Source organism: Gymnodraco acuticeps, unplaced genomic scaffold, assembly GCF_902827175.1.
Source record: "Gymnodraco acuticeps unplaced genomic scaffold, fGymAcu1.1, whole genome shotgun sequence".
NCBI lineage: Eukaryota > Metazoa > Chordata > Actinopteri > Perciformes > Bathydraconidae > Gymnodraco > Gymnodraco acuticeps.
Window position 1 is genome coordinate 1,408,449 of NW_022991180.1, and position 24,342 is coordinate 1,432,790.

At 42.0% G+C, this 24,342-nt stretch overlaps 1 protein-coding gene across 1 annotated transcript in view; it reads left to right on the plus strand.

Annotated features, from left to right (window-relative positions):
• The window catches only part of cep170aa (centrosomal protein 170Aa), a 48,349-nt gene extending 24,292 nt beyond the window's left edge, over window positions 1-24,057 (plus strand). Inside the window, 20 exon segments of the mRNA XM_034237887.1 lie at window positions 897-1,055; window positions 2,145-2,459; window positions 8,314-8,661; window positions 8,989-9,173; window positions 9,175-9,279; window positions 11,876-11,968; window positions 12,979-13,096; window positions 13,210-14,742; window positions 15,356-15,406; window positions 16,476-16,746; window positions 17,365-17,476; window positions 17,479-17,499; window positions 17,502-17,540; window positions 17,542-17,589; window positions 17,592-17,603; window positions 19,296-19,463; window positions 19,559-19,647; window positions 19,770-19,863; window positions 19,959-20,010; window positions 21,422-24,057. Of these exon segments, the coding sequence (XP_034093778.1) occupies window positions 897-1,055; window positions 2,145-2,459; window positions 8,314-8,661; window positions 8,989-9,173; window positions 9,175-9,279; window positions 11,876-11,968; window positions 12,979-13,096; window positions 13,210-14,742; window positions 15,356-15,406; window positions 16,476-16,746; window positions 17,365-17,476; window positions 17,479-17,499; window positions 17,502-17,540; window positions 17,542-17,589; window positions 17,592-17,603; window positions 19,296-19,463; window positions 19,559-19,647; window positions 19,770-19,863; window positions 19,959-20,010; window positions 21,422-21,735 (4,127 nt within the window). The 3' untranslated portion in view covers window positions 21,736-24,057.
• Window positions 24,058-24,342: the final 285 nt, after the last annotated feature.

Below are 24,342 nucleotides of genomic sequence, written 5' to 3' on the forward strand. Positions count from 1 at the left end.
AATCCATGTTGTAAATCTTCCAGCTTATGCTTATGCTGACAACCGCAGATTTCTCCCTAAAAAATGAGCCAAAGGAAAATGTTTAAGTACTAAAATGTAGTTGATAAACCGAGCGAAAATAAGCCTGAGAATCATATTTAGAGTATATATTATTTATGAGAAATACACTCTTTTATATTCTGCGATGTCAGTTTTCTTATCTTGTTGCTTTTTGCTAATTGCCATATGTTCCTCAGTTAGTCCCCAACATGAAGCAGATGGCCCCTCTCATTTCTGAAAGTCTCATTTATCATATTCAGATCCCACAAAGACTCTGTTTGTTAATATGACTAGATGAGATAACACATGCTCCATATTGTGAGGACCCCAAAGCAGATTAAAAAAAATCTCCACTAACGCTTTTTCTCCTGAGTGACTTTGTGACGTGTGCATCTATAAGCGATTGAGAGTGAAACTAAGAGACAAAAGGATACATGTATTTCTTTGTAGTATTTGTAGTTTATAGGCTGCATCCTCCCCCAGAAGGAGATAGTTATTCTGATAAATGGTGGGATACACTTGCTGAAGAGAGGGCCGTGATTGAATTGGTCCTTTGTTGGCTGAGTTTGACCCTTCACCTTTGGATCTTGATAATGAATTATAGCATTCAACTGTGACATTGAAGCAGTAGGATGTCATGTTAGCAAACTAATACATTCTCAAGATTTATATAGAAGTTTGTATCAGTGAATATGAACTGATGAAAAGTGATGTTATGACAACTCGTACGATGATTGATAACACGTCTTACACCACTTTTTTGTTCTACTTGACATGTGACAATGTAATAGCGCTGATAACAATGAAACCTTGAATCATCAACCTTAGTAACATCTTTCCTTTTCTTGTATCCTCAGACAGCAAAGAGGCTCGTCGAGGGGATAAATCTAAACAGGACAGCCTAAATGCGTCGTCCGCCAACGATTCCAGTTACTTTGAGATGCCTACCAAGGAGGGTCACATCGCCAATAACGGCATCCATGAGGTTCCCACCAAGGACACAGAGGGCACTGCAGGTGAAATACTCCTTTCATTTATTCTGATTTATGGTGAATAAAAGAGGGAATGTATAGGTTATATTGTCTTTGTTAACAATTAAGAACTTTTGTGGTTTCTTATTACAGATACAATTCCACTCTTTCATTCATTTGTGACACTTAAAGGTCCCATGACATGCTTTTCTGGTTATTACCCGTCCCCTTGTGTGTTATGTAGCTTTTTCTGCATGTAAACGGTCTGCAGAGTCACAAACCCTCAAAGTACACCCTGTAGCGAGTAAAACTCTAACACAGAAAAGACCTGTCTATGCTGCCCCAGAACGCCTCGTTGGACATTTCTATTTTTCCATTGTTTACTTCTTGGGTATAATGACGTATTTCGGGTATAGTGACGTTACGTCCGCGGAGCCGTTACGTTTGGACCAATCCGTGGACTTCCTCACACACACACACTCGGCGGGACGTTGCGAGGCTCGCTGGTGTGGGGTCAGCGAGACACCGAGACACCGTGGAACTCAGCCTGGGCACACACACAAACTCCCAGCCAGGCTGCGGGTGTGTGTGTGTTTCAGGCTGGGTTTCGCTGTGTCTCGCTGTCTCGCAGACGGCCACTGGGCTCACCGGGAGGGGGGGGGGGGGGGCAGGAGCTCCAACAAGCCGTTTAGGACAGAGAGTGAACACACATACAGAGATGCTGTATGAGAAACCAATGTGAGTTTGGAAAATTGTACAATATACATTTATTTTAGTAGACCTCAACAATGGAATTATGATCAGTAGAAATGGCCATGACATGGGACCTTTAACATATTTACAGATTCATTATTACTCATTTGAGTTCTGTCAGGGTGACCTTTGTTATAAATGTGTTGTATAAGATAATTGATACACAACAGAAAAAAGGAAGTGGCCAATGTTTGTCATGCACAAACAGAGAAGCAATCATTCTGAAACAGAAACCATGAGCAGATTTCGACTGTATATTTTCATCATTTGATTAAGCCAAGAAGTCACAGTCATAAATGTTTTCCAATCGGATCACAGAAGACACAAGTTAATGCCAGGTCTGAATAGGATCTGTGACTGACACAACGTTCTGCTCCACAGCTCAAGGTCACGCCTCCTTCACCATAGAGTTTGACAGCACTTCTCCAGGGAAAGTCACCATTAAAGACCACGTGTCAAAGTTCACACCCGACCACCACAGGTCTCGCTCCAAGAAGAGTGGAGCAGGAAGTGGGGGAGCTTCAGGGAGGGACTTAAGCACGCTGCAAGCCGCCATGATGGCCTCAGAGAGCAAGGTGGCTGATTGGCTGGCCCAGAACGACCCGACTCTGGTGCGCAGCGAGTCCACGGAGGACGACAGCAAGAGCATCAAGAGCATCAAGAGCGATGTGCCGGTCTATCTCAAGAGGCTCAAAGGTACAGATTGCTTTCTTTTTACATTTCTACAGGTGTCAATTGTTTAAACATATTTGTTGTACGATTATCTTGTTCTCTACTGGCATATTGCGAAAAACATATTAAAGGTCCCCTATTATACTGTTTTTCATCAATATATTATAGGTCTCAGATATATACAAAACATGTCTCTGAAGTGTTTGGCTCCAAATACCAAACAGATCATTGCAGCATCCCATAATCCCCTCTGTTTCAGCCCTGTTTCCAAAGTGCTGATTCTCTGTCTGTTACTTTAGATGAAAATAAGGAGCCCCTCCCCACGCCCCTCTGAGAGATATTTGGTTACAAAGAACACAATGGTGCTCTAGGAGGAGATTGGGGGGGGGTTACCTTGGTTGGTGATTGGCTAATGGTTACACAAGCCAAGACATCCTTATGACATCATAAAGTGGCCAAAATCTGATCAGCTCATTTTCAGACAGGTTTTTATATAAATGGATCAGGACAAAAAGTGAGAGAATCATTTTTCCTGAAACTTTCAGAATCTCTTTCCACAGAGGGGACACATGTTGATGTAGGTGACCTTTAAGCCACCAATTCAATAAATAATACATGAATCAATACTACGTTTTACACCATAAAACTATAGGTATGAACGAACAGCTCCAATTCTAATAAAAAAATCTAATAACACAAACAAAATTGATATTTAGAACCTACTGAAACACAACCTTTAATATAGTTTATACATAGTGTATACTGAGACATACTCTACAGCTATTCAGGCAGCTCTTTAGGGTACACTAACGCAGCGTCCACACGGCGGCGTGCGTTGAAGCTTGCCGGCGGGCGTGTCTGAAACTCGACCAACAACCAATCACATGAATCTCCCGCCCCGGACACACAAGCACGCGGTTTGATTGGCTAGAGCTTGTACTGGCATATGATTAGATTAGCTGACGCTTCCGTCGAAGCTTCAAAAGTTGAACATTGCTCAACTTTTGAAGCGAGCAAAGCGAAGCGACGCTCCCACAATGCAGTTCGGCAAAGCGTGACGTCACCCCATTCAAAGTGAATGGGCAGAAGCGTTGAAGCTTCAACGCACGCCGCCGTGTGGACGGGCCGTAACATTGTCCAATAGAACCAATCAACTTAGCTTTGCAGTAAACCTATTTTTCTTTGTTATTTTTAGATTTGTCTTTTCCAGCTATTTGAAGCCGGGGTTGTTCTTTGTTAGGATCAGTGTTTTTTGGCAGTGGTAACCAAGCCAAGGGATTAGCTAGCAGACAGAAACATGTAAACCCCAATCTTCTCATCTGATATCCAATGATGAAGCTTAGCATGAGTAGCAAAGTACAGCCCCATTCAAAGAGATATTATCCAGTGAAGAGCACATAATAATAATAATAATAATAATTTCAATTTATATAGCGCCTTTCACGAAACCCAAGGACGCTTTACAATGGGAAGTAACAAAACAAAAAGTAATAATAAAGATACATAGGCTGAAATACATGACATACTCTACGCAAATACTACTTCATGGCAAGCCTTACAAGCTTTCGTTTTTATATATATATCTATATATATGATATCTAAATCCTCTCTGTTTACCTCTGTGGGCTTGTTGCTATGCATTCTTGGAGTAAGTTTAGAAATGTCTGTGACTTCATTTTTCTCTGCGTTTATTGCTACATTTATCAATTGCTGAGTAGGCTCCGTCTGCCGTGGAGTTTCTGTGATAATGTGCCATGCAAGGTGAAGCTTTGCTAGTCTCTAGTCTGCCGGTAAATCGACTTTATGTTTGATGCTAGTGTGGGGTTGACTACATGCTGGTCATGAGTTAATTAAATGCAGGCCAATTTATGTGTTGTTGACATGTGTGGGGGAAGGGAGCAGCAGACAGAAGCTGATGAAAATGGAAATCTGTGAAGCAGGAGTGAAAGACAGGAAAACTAATTCATTAGATGGAGTTAGAACTGCATGCATGTCAACTGGCTGACAGCAGGGTTCACCTGATGGATGAGTATGTTGCTAACTGACTGTCTCGCTGACTTTGGGACTGCAGTGTTTCCAACTGAAGCTGTGACGGATTGATACTTGATAAACTGACCCTTGGTATTTCAGTACATGTAGGAAAAGATGGACAGCAATAGCAAGGACGGACTGTGGTTTTGAAATGATTATGGGAGGAAATTACTGCAGGGACAGAGAGAAAAAAGGTGGTGGAAATGTGGGCTGAGTGAGGAGGAGAAGAGGGAGGGATAGAGGGCAGGTGGACAGCTGGATGGAACGCTGCCCATTGATGCTGGCAGGGGACATGTGAGCTGTGCAAAAACAGGTACGGTGGGGAGATGGCTGCGAGGGTGAGGAAGGCAGGAGAACCCTAATGTTACGCTGAGAGCAGCATTCGAGGCGTGACAGCAAAGGTGATTGGACAAAGAAAGGCAGAGGAGGCTTGTTGCCTGGACTGCAGTAAAAGCGGAAAGGGAGGTGGCAAAAGACAGAGAGAACAGCTTTTGGTAGATAGTTGTTATAGTAACAAAGATGGAAATGATGGCAGGAATAAGAGACGACACAGACATACAATTACAGATAGCTAAATCTAGCAGCGAACATCTCTTTGCGTCTGTGTGAGTGTGGAAGAAAAGCGTTTCAGCGCTGACGGAGGGTGTGTGAAGCACGTGCTGCTAGCGTTGTGTGTGTGGCTGAAATGCGTTGTTTCTGTGTTTGAGAAATGCTCAGCGCTGATTTGCCGACAAGCGGTGAAGCATGTGTGGTGTTGTCAAGGGTGTGTCGTAGAGTTACTAGGCAGAGGTTTAGCAAAGTAATTGAGAGAGGAGACATCTGAGCCAAAGCTTCCGATTGTAAGCATCAAGGTGAGTCTTTCTTTTGCTGCTAGAAGGACGATTTACAAGAATACATCTTCATACTGTCTGATATTGGTATCCATTTTGGAATATGAGCTGTCATGTGTTTATTATGGTAACATACGTGCATGTTCCATACCAATGAGATACGATTGTGATCAGTAAAAGGCTTTGAATGTGCGATCTGAATTATCTTTTTTTTAATGTTTTTTATGTTGATTAATTTTCAGTACATTGGTGCATTAGTATTAATTTGCAGTACATGTTAATGCTTCACAGATACATAAGAGTTACAAATCTGTCTGCATATTACTGCATTGTGTGTAATGATACAACACAACTCTGTGTATGCAATAAAGGTTGCATGTTTGCTTGTCTGTGGCTTTGCATGCATGTGAACTAAATGCATTCTTGTGTCTGATAGTTGTGTGTGTGTGTGTGTGTGTGTGTGTGTGTGTGTGTGTGTGTGTGTGTGTGTGTGTGTGTGTGTGTGTGTGTGTGTGTGTGTGTGTGTGTGTGTGTGTGTGTGTGTGTGTGTGTGGCCTGTAGCGGAGACAGAGTCCAGCTCCCCTGTGAGTCATGTCGGGGCGAGCGGGGCAGAGTGCCGGCCTCTCACAGATACCTCTGTTCTCCACTGCCCTGCCAACGGCTTCTTTGTCCGGACACACAGCATGAAGCCCTGCCTCTGTGTCACACTATCTGCTCATCTGCTTAAGCTACCCTAATGCTCTTTCCTGTCTTATTTCGGAGTTTTTTTTCTTCTTTTGAATGAAATGTATGCTGTATTACATTTCAAAGAGTGACAAAAGACAGGCGGCATGTGGAATGTCACAAATGAGCTGCAGACTCAGAAATATGCCCGAGGCCACAAAGCTATTGTGATACCGTAAATCCACAGTGTGTGTGAGACATATTAGAACAAGTAAGCCGCAGAGCCTGAGATATCATTACAGTTAGTTTGTAATATGCTCCCAAAGCTTGGATCCTACAGTTCCCATGCTAATTAGCTTCTTCCTGTCTTTCATACTAATCCGTCCAATTTGTAGAGCAACATTTCGGTGTAGATCTCAAGTTCCCAAGACCGAATCGAGATATTTTACATTACATTAGATGTCACTTGTTAGACGCTTTTATCCAAATCGACTTACATACTCAATACTGTGGGCAATCCCCACAGGAGCAATTTGGGGTGAAGGGTCTTGCCCAGGGACACAACGACATGCTGACTGCAGTGGGGTTTGAACCCTAACCCCGCTGATCCGAACACCAACGCACTAGGCCACTGCGCCACAGCCTCCCAGAGATAACCCTTCATCACGTCACTGTGACATCTCCTATAGAGCTTCAGAGGACTTTATACAACTTATTTTACAGGTTGAGCAGTACGTACTGTAACGAGTAATCCGATCCTCTAAAGTCACCGGAGTCCCCCCTGATGCATCATCTTGTCTAAGTTGGACCAATGTTGCACCATGCCAATTCTAGGTCCAATGTCAATCCAATCATATACAGTTAAGTACTATCCATACTTTGACTTTCAGGGAAGATCAGATGTATACAGAAAACACAATGATGCTAAACACAAACCTTTGGGATGAGTTTGAAACGTTGTGTCTGAAGGAAGCGTGTTTTCCGTGGTCATGTGGTGATTCCTCCTCTCTGAGACTCTGACTGACTGTTGGCTTGTTAAATGACTGGATGATTGAGTAAGTGGCTGTCAACTCTAGTGGCAATACACTACATCCCGAGACTCCTCCAGTGAGGAATTCCCACTTAATCCAGTTCTTCTCCTTTCCTATCCACCCTCCTCTTTTCTTCTTCCCCCATCCTTATCCTCCTTCCCCCTTTTCTTTCACAGTCTCCTTACTCCTCCATCCCTGAAGCCCTTTCCCCCCCTCCCACACACACTCTCATCCAGCTCTGCCTCCCCCTCCATGGTCTCCTCGTCCCCTCCCCCTTCCCGCTCTCTCGCTGGCAGTAGGCAGGGCCAGTAACCATGTGGGTGGCATGTCTGGATTAGCGTGGCACACTGTCTGCCTTCGCATAAAACTGAGAGGACATGCTGATTGGACCCAGACTGATCAAAATGTAGAAATGGCAGTTATGTGGTAGGTAAACCGGGCCCTGGGAGCTTAGGGTTTGTTGAGATAATTGAATGATTAGATGCAGGCCTCAGATGAAAGTGTGTAAGTCATTAAGACTGGAATGGTTAGTTAACATTTGTTTCTTGTTGAGGTATGGATCTGCTTTCAAGAAGATGTTGTTTTTCTCTGTGGTTTATACGGGACTTTTATGGGACCTTTTTCTTCTTCTTGGCTTGATTTGAGTGGACATCTGATTAGCCACACACATTGTTGTTCTGCACATTGCACAATACTGCTATTGTAGGAGCCATGGATGTCAGAGGTTGGGGAGTTCTGTTGGTTTTTGACTGTTTATGTTTTGGCATTGGTCTTTCTTTATTATAATATTATCTTTTTATAAATTATGGGTTGGATTAGTTGGGTCACATGGTTATGGGCGGTACTTATAGTAGATATAATCACCTGTGTGAGAGAGTGAGAAGGTCGCTGTAGACCACAACCTCTTCATAGCTGTATCCGTCTAAAAATATAAATGTTTGCACGTTATAATAAATTGATAAATTCCATTAAAGTACGATTTTGTTCAACGCATTTTTGGATCCCAGCATTCATTTTTGATCGCTTCTGACAGAGGAAACCAGGGCCGACCTCAGCCTCTCAGAGACTTTGTTTGTTACTGAAGTTGCTATAGCTACTGTATCTTTGTAAAATGGTCAAAACAGCTGTTATATGTCGCTATGTTACTGCTGTGTATGTATAGTATGATTTATATTTGAGCAATCTAGTAAATATAACATCCCCTTGGTTATTGGTTTAGGTTACAGTAAAAGTCAGCAATTCCAAGAGAAGCAAACGGATCTAACTGATATATATATATAAGACAGAAAAATGAATATCTCCTCCTTTTGTGTGTCCTAATAGACAGCAAGCATGATGATGGGACCCAGAGTGACTCAGAGAATGGACTGGGTCTACGTTTTGCAAACCGCCGCTCCGCCCTGGAGGAACGCCTAAAAGCAGTGCACGGCCTCGCGGGAACCGGAGGTGGAAACATCACAACGAGCGTAGCCAGAACAGGTGGCAGCCGCACTTCCTTCATGATCGAGTTATACGACGAGGAAAACCCTCGCAAGCGCCGTTCGTATTCATTTTCCCAGACTGCACCTCTGCAGGGGATAGGAGCTGGCGGGGAGGCCCTGTTTCCCCAGCCTCCCTCTCACCCCAAGGTGTTCAGCATTTCTACTTCTGCCTCCACAACCTCTGACTCAGGTATTAAATCATCATGGCTAATATATATTGTGACTCTTCTATAAAGATTTGTCCGTTCTTAGAGAACGTGCTCTGTGAGTAAGTACAATTTAAAAGAGATACATTAAGTTAAAGACATTTTAAAGGCTACATCATGTTTCGTTTTAAGTATTTCAAAAACTGAAGTCAAGCTTTAATCTGCTGAAGTTGCAGTAAATCTTTAATCAGGGGTTGTTTTTATTAAATGAAAACTATTGTTATGACATCATATAACGTTTGACAGCCCCAAAAAAGCCCAAAATGTCTGTATGTCATTTTTTTTGCTTTATTTGTTCTCTCTTCTTGTAGGTAAGGTCCCCGCTCCGCTGTCAGCCACAGTGACTGCTGGCGCCCCTACGGCTGCCCGCGTCCTTCTCAAGCAGAGGTCAGAGGACCTGAGTATCGGGCGCTGCTCGGTCAGTACCGGGCTGGCAACAGGAAGCCCCACGAGCCCCAGTGAGGACGCTTCGGTGGTGGGGAGGGGGGGGGGCAGCTGCTGAAGGGGAGGCAGAGGACGACCACAGCGATAAGGGGACCTACACTATAGAACTGGAGAACAGGAACGCAGAAGAAGAGGAGGCCAGGCGCATGATAGACAAGGTAGGAACGTTCCGAGATATTAGCAACAACTGTTACTTTTCTTGTGCTTAAAAAGGACATTTTTATTATGAGTAAATGCTTTTAAAACAACAGTTTGTGATTAAAAGAATGCAATTTATTGACCGTCAGCTGTGCATATAGTGCAAAAACCTACAATTCACATTAAATCTCATTACCCATTATGCAGATGTATACTAATGTCACTTTAATATAATCACACTTTATGATTTTTCTTTCTTGAATTCATTAATTAATAGTTGGATAATTGAGAACACTTATTTAAAGGGGACCTAAATGCAAATTTGTATGTCTTTTATACATAAACATGTGTCCCCGGTGTGTCAGGGAACTCACGCAGCGTCAGAAAATAAAACCCTCTCTCTTTTCCTCCGTACCCAAATCTCTAAAAACGGGGCTACAACGGAGCTGATCCAGATTTGCGTCCGATATGACGTAATATCGGAAATGTGGACCCACGGCCCTATCAGAAACGTTGCTATCAGCTAGCTGCCGGGTCCGCATGAGCTCAGCCCCCTCCTCTTTTTTTTTTTTTTGTCAATTTCTTTTTTTTTTTTAATGCTTTATACCCAAAATCAGCACTTTTGAAACAGGAAGTGAAATGGAGGGATATGAGGCATGGCTAGAATGGGTGATCTCATCTGTTTGGTATTTTGAGCAAAACACTTCATAGACATGTTTTTTATATATTTGTATAGATCTATGCTATTGCCTAAAAATAGCAAGATAGGTGACCTTTAAGCTGTAAACTGCATAGAGCTGGGTAATTATCTGAAAACATTGCCCCTCATGTGGATATAAAATACAATACACTTTAGTTTGCCACACTCTCTAGGTAGATTGTCTTTTTTAATGCTGTTCCACAAAAATACAGCAACACAATGCAACTCATTTTAAATCTCAGGCTCGGAGAAGAGCTGTGGAGATACTTTGTTTGAGTGAATTGCATAAAGTTTGCAAGTTGAAGTGGGGGTTATTTGGAGAACTATTTATTTTTTACTCTGACTTCATTAAGTTTAGATCCCTCATGTCCCTAGCTAAATCATAAATATCTTCCGTAGAGCCTTTGCTTATTTCTGACTGTATAAGTAGCCGGTAGAATTACAACGGCATAATTTCAACGTACTCTGCAGTTACTCCATAGAGAACACTTGGACTAAGCACAAACCCCAGAGCAAGGTTAATCGTCTCTATATTATCTGCAGCGTTGGCACTTTCAGGGTTAGCAAGTCCTTTGAGACTGGTCTGTGTTGTTGCCGCTAAAACAAAGCTATCTTCTCTCAGTTGCCTCGCTTGACCACCACTCGATCCTCTCATGTCCCATTGGTACACCTAATGCTTCTGTAATAGCCCGTGGAGGTTTGCATCATCAAGCACTGCACCGTTTCATTAAACGATGCTCCAGGGAGGCAGAAACACCACCATCTGTTTCTATACTGTGGTGCAGCAATGTCTTATGGTCACAGAAAACATGTCTGAAAGAGACAAAGCTACACTTAAGGGAGAGATGGTGTTATGGTTTTTTTTGGGAGGAAAAAGCTATCAATTAAAATAGTCAGAAGTTCCCTCGGCTTTAATTGCCACGTTCAAGATTCCAGTTAGGACTTTTTTTTTTATATAGATGGATGGATGGATGGATGGATAGATGGATGGATGGATGGATGGATAGATGGCTAGATGGATGGATGGATGGATGGATGGATGGATGGATAGATGGATAGATAGATGGATGGATGGATGGATAGATGGATAGATGGATGGATGGATGGATGGATGGATGGATGGATAGATGGATAGATAGATGGATAGATAGATGGATGGATAGATGGATAGATGGATGGATGGATGGATGGATGGATAGATAGATAGATAGATAGGTACTTTATTGATCCCAATTTGGGAAATGTTTGCGTTGCAGCAGCATAAGAGAAGCGAAGACACAGAAAATAAACATTCCAATATATTTCAGAAGTAGAAATAGAAATAAAATAACATTAAAAAGTTAAAAAATGTACTGTTGCCAATAAAGATTTATTATATAGCCTTGATTTAATCTATGCATTATGTCTTCTTAAAGAGGCTCATGTCTCTTTAAGTGTACTACACAGATGTTATCTTAGGAGCAGTGATTATAATGAGTGGGGTATATTTCTAGTCACTGTTATAGTCTGAGTGCATTACATTGAAAACTGGAAGTGTTGTTGTGCTAATTCCTGTAATTAACTGACACACTAATTGGCACACTGCTCCCAGTCCGTCCGCTCTCGTTCTCTTTTGTCAAGTGTGTGTGTGTGTGTGAGATTTCTGTTCGTTGCCATGGTACTAAACTATCGAGTGCAGATCGGTGCTTTAATTCAACAGCATCAACTCTAGAATAATATTATCATAATGTTTATTATATCATGAGATGATTTAAATTCAAGTGTGCTACAGCTTTTAGAGGGATACCGAATAAAGATTAATTGGAAAGTATGATAACACATAATGCCTTAAGATTTGCATATATTATACTGGAAATGTCCATCTTACGCCATATTGTCAGCTTTTGTTCGCTTCTGATTTTCTGTAATGTTTCTAGGTGTTTGGTGTGCAGCAGAACCAGGACTCCTCTCTTCTGTCAGACCTGAAGGGAGAAGATAAAGGAAAGGAGACAGGAGAGACGGGGAAAGAGGTAGAAAACCGTACAGTGTATTTTTCTTTGTTGTGTATTTTTTACATTCCTGTTCCTAGTTTTTTTTTCTTAGAAGTAACATTTCATTAACCACTATTTTCTCTCTTTCCCTGTCTGCCTTTCTCTACCTCTCCTCATATATTCACCTATACCCGAGTGTCCATTAGTACAACATTGATGTTGGGACTCATTACTTGTTTTGATTAGTTAAACCCAAGTGTACACAATGACCTCTCGCTCTCAAGTGTCTCATTATGCCTCACAGTATCAGTTCCAAGTTGTGGCTTTCCTTGTAATTGCATTCCACCGCAACAATCGATTCCTCTTATTGATGCTCTCCGACAGCTGTGCATGTACAGTGACGTAACACCTACGCACATGTTTCAATTGCAGAGAGAGAACCGCTCAATGTTAAGGCGCTAACAAAAGCTATTTACTCTTATTTCACCAAGCAATTTACCAGGGATCAATAAGGGGAATCTATAACAATTGAAATCTAATCAATTCCCATTCCTTCCTCTCAGGCCAGTGTAGTATAAAAGAGTTTCATAATGTGAGTCACAGTCCCTCCCGTGTCTTAACCCCTCCACTCCCCTTGCCTCTTCTTGGGAGTAGGCTTGTCCTCCCAGAGACTGACCTAGATCATACTAAGATGTGGAAAGACAAGTTGGCCTCCAGGCAATTTCATAGGAGGAGACACAGCGAATGAGCATTTCTAAGTCTTTTATGCAATTTAGCTAGATAGATATCTATTTCCAAGTAAAAGGACTTTTAACCCAGTGGGGTTTCTTTGGCACACAGGCAGTCTCCTAACTTTTCTTTATACCCCACCCTTCATTTCCCCAAACTAAATCATTTCCATCATCATGTTATATATTTTGGATCAACACAAAAATGTAACTCGAGATGTATGTTTTGTGCAACCACTTATTGACTGAAATGCTCTTTTTTCCCTCACTCCTGTGTCCTACTCTCCTGTCGCCCCACCCTCCTCTCTCGTGTCCCCTCAGGCTCTCACTGGCGACTCGAGCTGGGTCTCTGAGTGGGCCAGTCTAGCTGCCAATCACACCAGGACAGACCCGGAGGGCTCAGGAGCAGAAACAGCCGCCTTCCTCCACAAAGAGAGAGGTACATAGTCACTTTTAAAGCATGTACATCATAAAGCAGCAATTGGAATCACTTGAAGTTACTTTTATTGAAGAAAATCTTGAAACTCAGTTAAGTTTGTCCTTTCTTTCCAGTCACTGATGCCTTTGGGTCCGGTGCATCCCTCAGCCGAGGTGAATCCTCCTCCAGTCTGACCGACCGTAAGCGCAGGACCCTCCCCCAGCTCCCCGTGGATGACCCCCGGGCTAAATCCAGCGCCAAAGCTCTTGGTCTAAGGTCCGAGATTGGGGAGAAACAAGACACTGAACCCCAGGAAAAAGAAAACAAGGGAGACGGGGAGTCCCCGAGCCCCATGAGGGACGCTGAGATGACCGGTAAACGTAAACAGAGCTCCACGTCCTCGCCATCCAAGGCTTCTCTCCGGTCCTCTGGCAGCACTGAGCGGAGGAAGAGGTCAGAGGAGAGGAAAGGAGGAGGATCAGGGTCAGGAGAAGGAGGAGAGAAGTCTGGGAAACCTCTGGTGCGCCAAGGCAGCTTCACAATTGAGAAACCCAGCGCTAATGTCCCTACAGAGCTCATCCCCCGCATCAACAGAGGCGGCGGGCGCGAACGCAGCGACTCCGTGGGCAGCATGGACACCGCCACGCTGCTGAAGGACACTGAAGCTGTCATGGCGTTCCTGGAGGCCAAACTCAGGGATGAAAATAAAACAGACCACAAAAGTAGTAAAAGTTCTGCCCACAATCGGACTGAATCCATCTCCCCTGAGTCAGATGTTGACACGGCCAGCACAACTAGCCATGTGGCCGGAGAGGCGGAGAGAAAAGGCGGTGGCGATCACAAACGGCGCTCCTTCAGCAGCATGCACCGGGAGAAGAGCACCATTAGCACAGCGTCCAAGACCAGCACCACCACCGCGAGTGCCCGTGACCGCTTGGAGAGGAAGACTAAAACGAGAACTACAGAGTCGACCGGCCGGACTGATGCACGGCGCTCCGTTCAGCCGTCCTCCAGAGCCCGGCAGCCTTCCGTGGATCTCACTGATGACGACCAGACGTCCTCCTTCCCCATCTCTGACATCCTCTCCTCAGACCAGGAGACGTACTCTGGACCTATGGGGCGCTCAGCACACGGACGTGCCTCGGATGATGTTCTCAATTCCAAATTCAATAAAACCTCCACCAGTGGAATGTCCAAAACCAGGAGCTCTGTGCAGTCCGCCACCTCCTCCTCCATGAGCAAGCAGGCCGCCCTGCCTCAGCCGCGGCCCACCAGAGCCTCCCTCCTGCGCCGCGCCCGGCTGGGGGACACCTCCGACACGGACCTGGCTGACGCAGACAGGGCGTCCGTAGCCTCTGAAGTGTCCACCACCAGCTCCACCTCTAAGCCTCCATCTGGACGGAAAGGATTGTCGCGATTCGACATGCTGGCTCAGCCCCGGCGGACCCGTCTGGGCTCCATCTCGGCCCGCAGTGACTCAGAGTGTCTGGTGAGCCGGAGCTCCACCTCTTCACCCCGCCTGTCAGCAGAGACCGCTCTGCGTCTGGGGCTCCGCTCGTCAACACCAACTGAAAGCAGACTGACGCCCAGGATGAGAGCCAATAGCGTGTCCAAACTGAATGAGACCAAGACCAAGACCAATGCAGCAGGGTACTGCTCGCCCACAGGTGAGCACGACAACACCACGCCTCATTTCTGCTTCATTCTGGTTTCCTCATTAATGGTGGATAAAAGTATTTAGACATTTTACTTAAAATATCAAAACCACATTATTAAGTAAAATTCCTGCATTCAAAACTTTCCTGAGGTAAAATAAAAAGAGTCTTAGCATCAAACATTTTCTTAATTATGTTGATAATAAGCTTTCTGTGATACATACTATAACCCAGGTAGCTTATGAATTTGACCAACGGATCAGTAACATATCATTTTAATAACAAATGATACATGATCAATTATTTGTTGAATATATTTTGTATCATTAATCTGAATCTAAATATTCAAAGTCACTTAAGATCAGATGCGTATTGGAGTATAAGGTAGAATAACTGCCTCTGAATTAAACTATTAGCATAAAGTAGAAGGAAATTAAAATGATCAGGTATAGAAAAACGTTTCTTATTATATTACTTTAATAGGTGTTTCTTTGCAAAACAAAAGTAGTTGAAGGTTCAAGTCCAACAAGTGAACTCAATTGCATTCTGTACCTCATTTTGTGTCATCAGTGTGTCAACATTTGTCTGTAAACATTTCCACTGTGTTGTGGTTGTCATCGTCCAGAGAGCTCTCAGCCCGATCCTGAGGGCGGTGATGCAGAGGAGGAGCTGATGGGTACTGTACCACAATGTAGAGCCTTCATTAGACAGTGTGTGTGTTCGTGTATGTGTGTGTGTGTGTGTCAGACCCGGGTCTCATCAATAGAAGCCACTCACTTCTGTCAATGACTTCCAAGTCCTTTGTTTGGAAATAAAGACCGTTTTCTTGTTTTTTTTGCAGATTTAAATCTTGAAACTAAATAGAAATCATTCACCAGATGAACATTTAAATATAGTTAGTAGTGACACCACACATAAAGACATTTCAGTGAGTGAAGTAAGATGACCCAGCTCTGGCATATGTTGCCTTGTTAACTCTGTGTGTCCCCTGACATTCATCAAGTGATGCTGTGATGATGCTGAAGATCAAATGCTCTACTTACACGTAAAACGACTTTAACATGGGAGCTCAAACTTCAATACCCATAGGTGAATGGTTTCGGGAAAGTGCTCCACCCTGTGGGGATTTGCATTCATAGCACTTCCACTTTGTCCCATGTTACCCTTGAGAGACTGACAGAGCATGGTGCTGTCTCATCATGGTGCAGCTGGTGTGTGACTTTTCTTTAATGAGCTGAACGTAACCCTGGCTTTGACAAGGTCTTACGTACCTTGTTGGATGTGTGTGTTGCTGCCTGCATTGAGGATCATTTAGATAGTGGGCTGCTGCTTGTTCTGTTGTTTTCAGTGTGGTTTAATCATTGCGAAACAGCACATCTGTAGCTGTCCAATAACATCAACTTAACAAACTAAGATACACAATAAATCAAATGTTTTGCTTCACCAATCGTAATGACTGACAACCCCTTAATAAGACTTTAAATAAAGAAGGATGTTCAGGATGTATGTCTTTTTTTATCTTTGTAAAATCAAGAATATCTACATTTGTTTAGTCAATTATTGAAAAATGTCCCTACTCTTCTTCAGCTTTACTGTCAATAAAAGCTTGATAAATTGGAGGCTGCCTCAGTATCAAAGCTTCTCATGTTTCCAAGCTCATTTATTAACTTCATGAATAGCACATTATGTAATAGAACACTACAATGAACGCTGACTGAATGTATTTCCCTTCACTCCCTCCACAGTGGCCAGCAGCAGCCGGTGGAAACGTCTGCCTCCGGAGTACGGCTCCACCTCAGAGGAAGAGTTTGGCTCCAACAGGAACTCCCCGAAGCACGGAGGACGCTCCCACATGCGCCCTCACCACCTGACCCCCCACCGCAGCTCCAGACTCAGCACCAGCAGCCCCGGCTCCAGCGTGGTGACGGGGCCGGGCGGAGTAGTGATGAAACACCGCATGAGAGAGCAGGAGGAGTACATCAAGGACTGGACCGCACACAGCGAGGAGATCGCAAGGTACTGATCTTTTAACCGACCAAATAATTTCATGTCTCGTGAATCTATGTACGGTTTTAATATGATATTGTAATGCAAAGTGTAATAATAGCTCCTCTTAAAGGATAAAAGATAACCCCTTAAATGGCCATTTGTACATCAGAAGCTTACCATGGTTACCTGGAATACTTCACTGCAGTAATACTATATCAGAGTAGTATGCTCTCTACCGAACGAACGAATGCTTTTTTGCTTAAACCTTTCTTTATAATACACCTCTGCATGAACATCTTCACGCTTCGGTGGCGTTTTATTCGTCCGTGCAAATAGTGTTTATTGTTAAGATAAAAAAAAAACACGTTTTGGGAAGTATTCAGCATACGGTTCGATTTTTTAAGACGCGGGTTGTATTGCAAAGGTTGCATGTGTGAGTTATAAACAGTTATTTTTGTATAGTTTTGCTGTTGTTAAACATGACTCTTAATTTAAGAAATTGCTCCATTTCTGTATCCTAAAAAATTATTTAATATTCCTTTAATGGCATAGCTCTTATCCTACTGTATGTGTTGTTGTGATTGCATGTTGCATGTCTTCCCATCGATGTCTAAAGAACTCCTTCATCTGTCTGATGGTTAACAGGTTGTTCCCCTGTGTGCGTAGGATCAGCCAGGACCTGGCTAAGGACCTGGCCATCTTAGCGCGTGAGATCCACGACGTGGCGGGCGAGATCGACTCCGTCAGCTCCTCCGGCAAGCTGCACCCAGCACCACGGTCAGACCACCGCCGCCACCACCCCGGGATCAGCCATCGACACTGCGGGAAGAGGTAGGCCCTGCACGGCCCACGCAGCCGGACATACAGGAGGAGGCATGAGAAAGGTGCCTGTTCCTCTTCTTCATCAATGCCTGCTTTCATTGCGCCTCTGCCACCTCTCTCCTGAGTTGCTTGGGTAAAACTGGCCCTGTTGCTTTGTTGCTATTCATTGCCAAGAGAGGGTATTCTTTTTTACACTACCATTTGCTTCACTTTCATTCCTTTATTATATTTGCTAATTATTGCTTTACATACTTACCTCACTTCTTTCTTTATATTTCTTACTACTTACTTACTAACTAACAAAACCAACTAACCAACTAACTTAATAACCTAACAACTATACCACTATAACCAACTTACTAACCAACTAACTTAATAACTAACTAACTAACTCAATAACCAAATAACTTAATAACTAACTAACTTAATAACCAACTTACTAACCAACTAACTTAATAACTAACTAACTAACTAACTCAATAACCAAATAACTTAATAACTAACTAACTTAATAACCAACTAACTTAATAACCAACTTACTAACCAACTAACTTAATAACTAACTAACTTACTAACTAACTTAATAACCAACCAACTAACTTAATAACTAACTAACTTAATAACCAACTTAATAACCAACTAACTTAATAACTAACTAACTAACTCAATAACCAAATAACTTAATAACTAACTAACTTAATAACTAACTAACTTAATAACTAACTAACTTACTAACTAACTTAATAACCAACCAACTAACCAACTAACTTAATAACTAACTAACTTAATAACCAACTTACTAACCAACTACTTAATAACTAACTAACTTACTAACTAACTTAATAACCAACCAACTAACCAACTAACTAACTTACTAACTAACTTAATAACCAACCAACTAACCAACTAACTTAATAACTAACTAACTTAATAACTAACTTAATAACCAACTACCTAATTAACTAACCAACTAACTTAATAACTAACTTAATAACCAACTAACTCACCAACTAACTTAATAACTAACTAACTTAATAACCAACTAACTTAATAACTAACTAACTAACTTACTAACTAACTTAATAACCAACTAACTAACCAACTAACTTAATAATGAACTAACTTAATAACTAACTAACTTACTAACTAACTTAATAACTAACTAACTAACCAACTAACTCAATAACCAAATAACTTAATAACTAACTTAATAACCAACTACCTAATTAACTAACCAACTAACTTACTAACTAACTTAATAACTAACTTAATAACCAACTAACTTACTAACTAACTTAATAACTAACTAACTTAATAACCAACTAACGTAATAACTAACTAACTTAATAACCAACTAACTTAATAACCAACTAACCAACTAACTTAATAACTAACTAACCAACTAACTTACTAACTAACTTAATAACTAACTAACTTAATAACCAACTAACGTAATAACTAACTAACTTAATAACCAACTAACTTAATAACCAACTAACCAACTAACTTAATAACCAACTAACCAACTAACTTAATAACTAACTAACTATGGGATTTGATCTGAATTTTCGACCTTTACAATTAAAGATTTAGCGTTCTCTCTGACAGAGTTCACGTTTCTTTCCTTTCTTAAAAACCTGATTTTAATCAACTAAAACGAAACAAACTAAAATAAATAAAGCTGGGATAAAAATCCAAGAAATATCTTTATGTTTTTCAATTGTATTTCTACATCTCTCCCGGTCCTTGCCCAGTTGGTGGATCGGGTGTTTGATGAGAGCCTGAACTTCAGGAAGATCCCGCCTGTGATTTCAACCAATAAGGCTCCAGAGATCAACGGTAAGCCAGTGGAGCTCCGCCCCCGGGCCCCTGACACTCTGGAGCCCCGAGCGCTGAGGAGACGCACCTGGAACCGAGAGGAGGTGAGACGCATCACAGGACATCAAAAATATACCAACATGGCGGCTTTCTGCAGTCGCGTTCAGATTGTTAAACTTGCTTTCCTCTGTGTCTCCAGGCCGTGTTGGACAGCCTGCTGCTCAACTCAGTTTCCCAGCTGTCCACTAAGATCAGGCACTCCATCGACAAAACAGCAGGAAAAATCAGGTAATTATACGTTGTGATATTATAACTGCTGGGAGTATTTAATAGTGTATTGATCAGTCAGTGTGCCGTTGTGTTGCTCTGTCTATCCACTGTGAAAAAACAATATTGTGTTTTTTCTTCAGGATTTTGTTTAAAGATAAGGACAGGAACTGGGACGAAATTGAGAGTAAACTGCGGACAGAGAGTGAGATACCAATGCTGAAAACCACCAACAAGGTACAGAATCTGAGTCTCTGAGTATTATTTGCTGACGGAAGTGCAGTTGTATTGACTCATAATAATTGACTTGTTTTCTTTCTTCCTCTCTGTAGGAGTTCTCCTCAATTCTGTTGGAATTGAGGAGAGTTGAGAAGCAGCTTCAAGGTAAAAACTAGGGCTGTCAAACGATTACAAATTTTAATCAGATTAATCACAGCTTAAAAATTAATTAATCATGATTAATCACCATTCGAACTATGTCCAAAATATGCCATTTATTTATGCATATTGTTGTGGGAATGGAAAGATAAATGAAAGAAGGCGGATATATCCATTTAACATACAGTATCTATGTTTATTATAACATTTTTCTGCGTGTCAAAATGAAAGACAACCCACACACCTATCAATCATCAAACCGTGGGGTCTTAATTCATTACGTGTTGATTTCTATCAACGGGGGAGTACTTCAGGAAAGTCGACAGGGGGGGGGGGGGGGGGGGGGCGGCGGCTAGTGGAGTACTTCGTGACCACAGAGTGTGAACGTTGTGATCAGCTGTTTTAGCGCAGTTCTCCAGTGAAGGGGGGAGTCTCCCTCCGCCACGGGTTGGCGTAGTTTTGGCACAATTTCGTTGTACAGACCGACGTTAACAGCAGCCCTGTCTGTGCACACGGAGACCGACTCTGTCGTCTGGTGATCTAACCGCCTTCTGGAAAAGCTTCACAAGTACGTCGGTACGCAAATGCACTTTGTGACACAAGTACGCATTTCAGATTACGCACATAACCTGCGTACCAGTTATGTGCACCCCTGTACTACAGCAAAAGTATTCTCCGTCGGGACTTCCTGCAACAACACCACGCCATTATCAAAGATGTTCTATTGAGAAGACGATCGCTACGTGACAAAAGTTTTCAAAACCGTGGCTACTGAAATCAATCTTACTAACTGCTGTCTGTGCAATTTACTCCGCGCGAGTTGGCAGACTTTATTTTGCTTACTTTAACATCATTGTTCAAGGTGGGGCTAAGCCATTTCTTGGTATGGGTGTAGACTACCCCAGCCATACCCTGGCGCTGCCACTGGTGGCACGTATGGGGCGGGCCATTCTGCACATGCGTTAAATGCGTTAAATATTTTAACGCAATTAATTAAAAAAATTAATTACCGCCGTTAACGCGATAATTTTGACAGCACTAGTAAAAACACAAACATAATCCCACCAGTACTAATAACATTTGTGAATTTAGCTTAACGACTACACACTTTAACAAGACGTCGTTTACATTTATGTGATAAGATGCATGGTTTTATTTATTTATTTGAACTCCATAGTGAGGGCATAGTTAATGAAGACAGAAAGAAGCAAAACTAAAACTAAAGCTTTGAACACTTTGCTTCCAATCTGAAGTATTTCTCAATAATGTAAAAAAGCAATAACTATAGAACTAACAATTAACACTCAAAAACTAGGCAAAACATGTTTTAGGGAATTCAAATACAAACCAAGAGCTTAATTTTCAAAACACTTCAATCACTAGACACACTTTAATCTTCTCTCTGTTTCTGTCCCAGTGATCAATGTGATGGTGGACCCTGATGGGACCCTGGATGCTCTGGCCAGCCTGGGCCTGACCAACCCCACGACTCCCACCAAGCCCCTAACGGCCAAAACAACTGCCACCAGCCCGGGGTCTGCTCCCCCAGCCAAAGAGTCCCTGCTGGAGACCCTCCCGGGGCCCGGAGCCTCTGCCAGGGTCCAGGTCTCCTCTGCCATCACAGAGGAGACGGCTCGAGACCCCGGCCTGAGTCTCAGTCTGACGGCGGTCGGGGGGCGGCCCTTCAACCGCATGAGGCCGAGCGGAGAGGAGGCCATCGCACAGAAGTGAAGTTTCAATGTCATGTGAATAAACTTTTGATTTGGAGTGAAAGCGGCTAGTTATCAGAACAACAAAGAAACATTCAAACAGTTGCCATTCAGCTGACTTAACCACTCCAGGAATATAACACAAACACAATTTAGTTCAAGTTTCACCAGACCTGTCCGGAAATGAAGTGCTTCAGCTGACTGTAACCCAAACCGATGCAACATGGATACACCCTCATATGGAAATTCACCCATGAGTGATTTGGAGGATCCTTTCAGCTGTTATTGCTCACAGGACAACCTCAAGCTACCTGGCTGCTCTCAGTGGACACATCTCTGTTCAGTCTCTCTCCTCCTCTTGCCTTCTCCATGTGTCTGGACCCCACCTACACTAAGGACATGCCTTAAAACACTTCCTCTATAGTAGCCGCCCCTCAACCTCAAATAATATACAGAACAACTTTATTACAGTACTTTCAGACAAACAGAATGCATTGTAACATAACATCTTATGCAGAATAAGTTTTATTTACACTATGCTGGAACACTGCAGTGATTTTATAAGCTCTTGTTCAATACAAAGGATATGTCAGCAGCCTTATAGCCGACCCCAACATACATGTTTTATGCCTAAAAGATAACCCTAACCGTCCATTGATGCGTCTCTGAAACTGACTGACTAATAAGTAGTGCCTCCCAATATCTGTGCCCCCCTGTTTCTCCTTCTTTCATTATGTTTTACTCTTTCCCTCCCTTCCTTTTCCTCCCAAATAGAACAAGATTGTCCCTCCAGTAGCATGTACAGGACCGAGCTGAGAGCTTTCCTCCTGCAAGTTGGTGTCTGTGTTGATCTTACTAATACTGAATGGTAGTTTTACACAAGAGTAGTAACGGCCTTTGGGAAACCAATGATCATTTTCAGGCTAAATAATCACTTACCAAAGTTAACACGTCGTGTTATTTTCAAACAGTGGAGCCATCTTGAAATGTGTTGTGCAAAAACCTGAGAATCTGAATTTAAAATATGGCAATTCATCTCATACGTCTCATATTCCTCTGCAGTTCATCCCTTTCTCTGAATGTCAAGATCATTTTCATTCAAAAAGCATATTTATTTTAATGAAACACTAGTTTAATCATCGCTGCCATCTTGTTTTTGGCCCATGTGACATTGCCTCTGAGAATCTGTGCCCTTTCCACTCAAGTGCCCTATGATTTCCAATTGGCTTTTTTCTACTTTTTACAGTTGCGGGTGATTTTTTTAAATAAGTAATGATGAGAAAAAAACAAACATGGTTCCAACTAAATATTTTATAATATTTAAATACTGATATTGTAGATATTTTAAACCTTTTACTTTTTAATACTTAAAATGCACATTCTCACATTACAACGTTTTTTATCACGCCCTACTGTATATACACACAAAACCTAAAAAGCTACTGGAATTGGTTTTAAGGAACTCTTTGTTGAAGAAAGTTTTGGGGAACGTCAGCGAGTAGAAATGAACACAGCTTTGAAAATAAGCCCCTGTCTACTCTATCTATTTAGCTTGTAATGCGGCTCATATCAGGGTATAACGTTGCATTGTTCTTCACCAAGGAGGGGGATTTCCAAGGTAATGATACTGTTGAGACAATATGGTTAACCTCACTTTCATTGCATTTGCTGCTTTTCTTTATGGGACTAACCATTTTTCTAATTTCCCCTTCAGCGTATAGTCTGTGTTCTAGAGCAAGATGACTTAAAGGCAGTGTATTAGTACTTAGATGCTCTTGCAATAGTGAATTTAGGTACCAGAATACGTTCATTTTGTTCTCTCTATACTGTACTGTACATTTTTTTTCAATGCCTCGAAGTGCCCGTGTTGACTATTCAAGGGCATTGATTAAAAGAAAAGAAAAAGACGTAGCTGTCTGAAAGATTTCTCTTATTTTGCACATCAGATTGTGGCGTTTTTCATACAGAAGAAGTGAAGAAGCAGTGGGGGGCTGCATCAAATGTCAATTGGTTTGACAGGAATGATATCACTTTGATATGAGAAGTGACTGCCTTGCCACTCTGGAGCTTTTCTGTCTGTAAAATCAAAGCCGCTAATCATGATTTCCCCCTCCCCCCATTGTATCAAAAGACATGAAATGAGGGGACTGTGAATGCTAGGTACATGTTTATTTTTGAAATTCTACATGTGTCATCTGATCAGTGTTCTTTGTCATTTTTGTAAAGAAAAAACATCATTTTATTTTATTTATTTTTTGTTTAATATTCTGTGGATTTGTCATGTATTTTATATTTGTTCCACTATCTGCAATGTTTCTTACTGTTAATAAAACAGAGCCATTCACTTGTGTCCATTTATTTGGCTGGATATTAAACATGTAGACAGTATGCGTTTATATACTGCAGTGTAGACAGTATATAAAGGCATTCAACTTGATTTCCTTCAGAGTAGTTTCTTTGTATTTTTGCTTTTAAAGTTAAGCTGTGTTTCAACGACCAATGTCACAACGAACATATATATACATTTATTCCAAAACTGGATTTCTTAACACCTCTACAGGGACTTTTTAATCAAAGAAAATACATGAATTCAGACCAAATGTCCCTAATTCTTACAGATAAAAAAAAA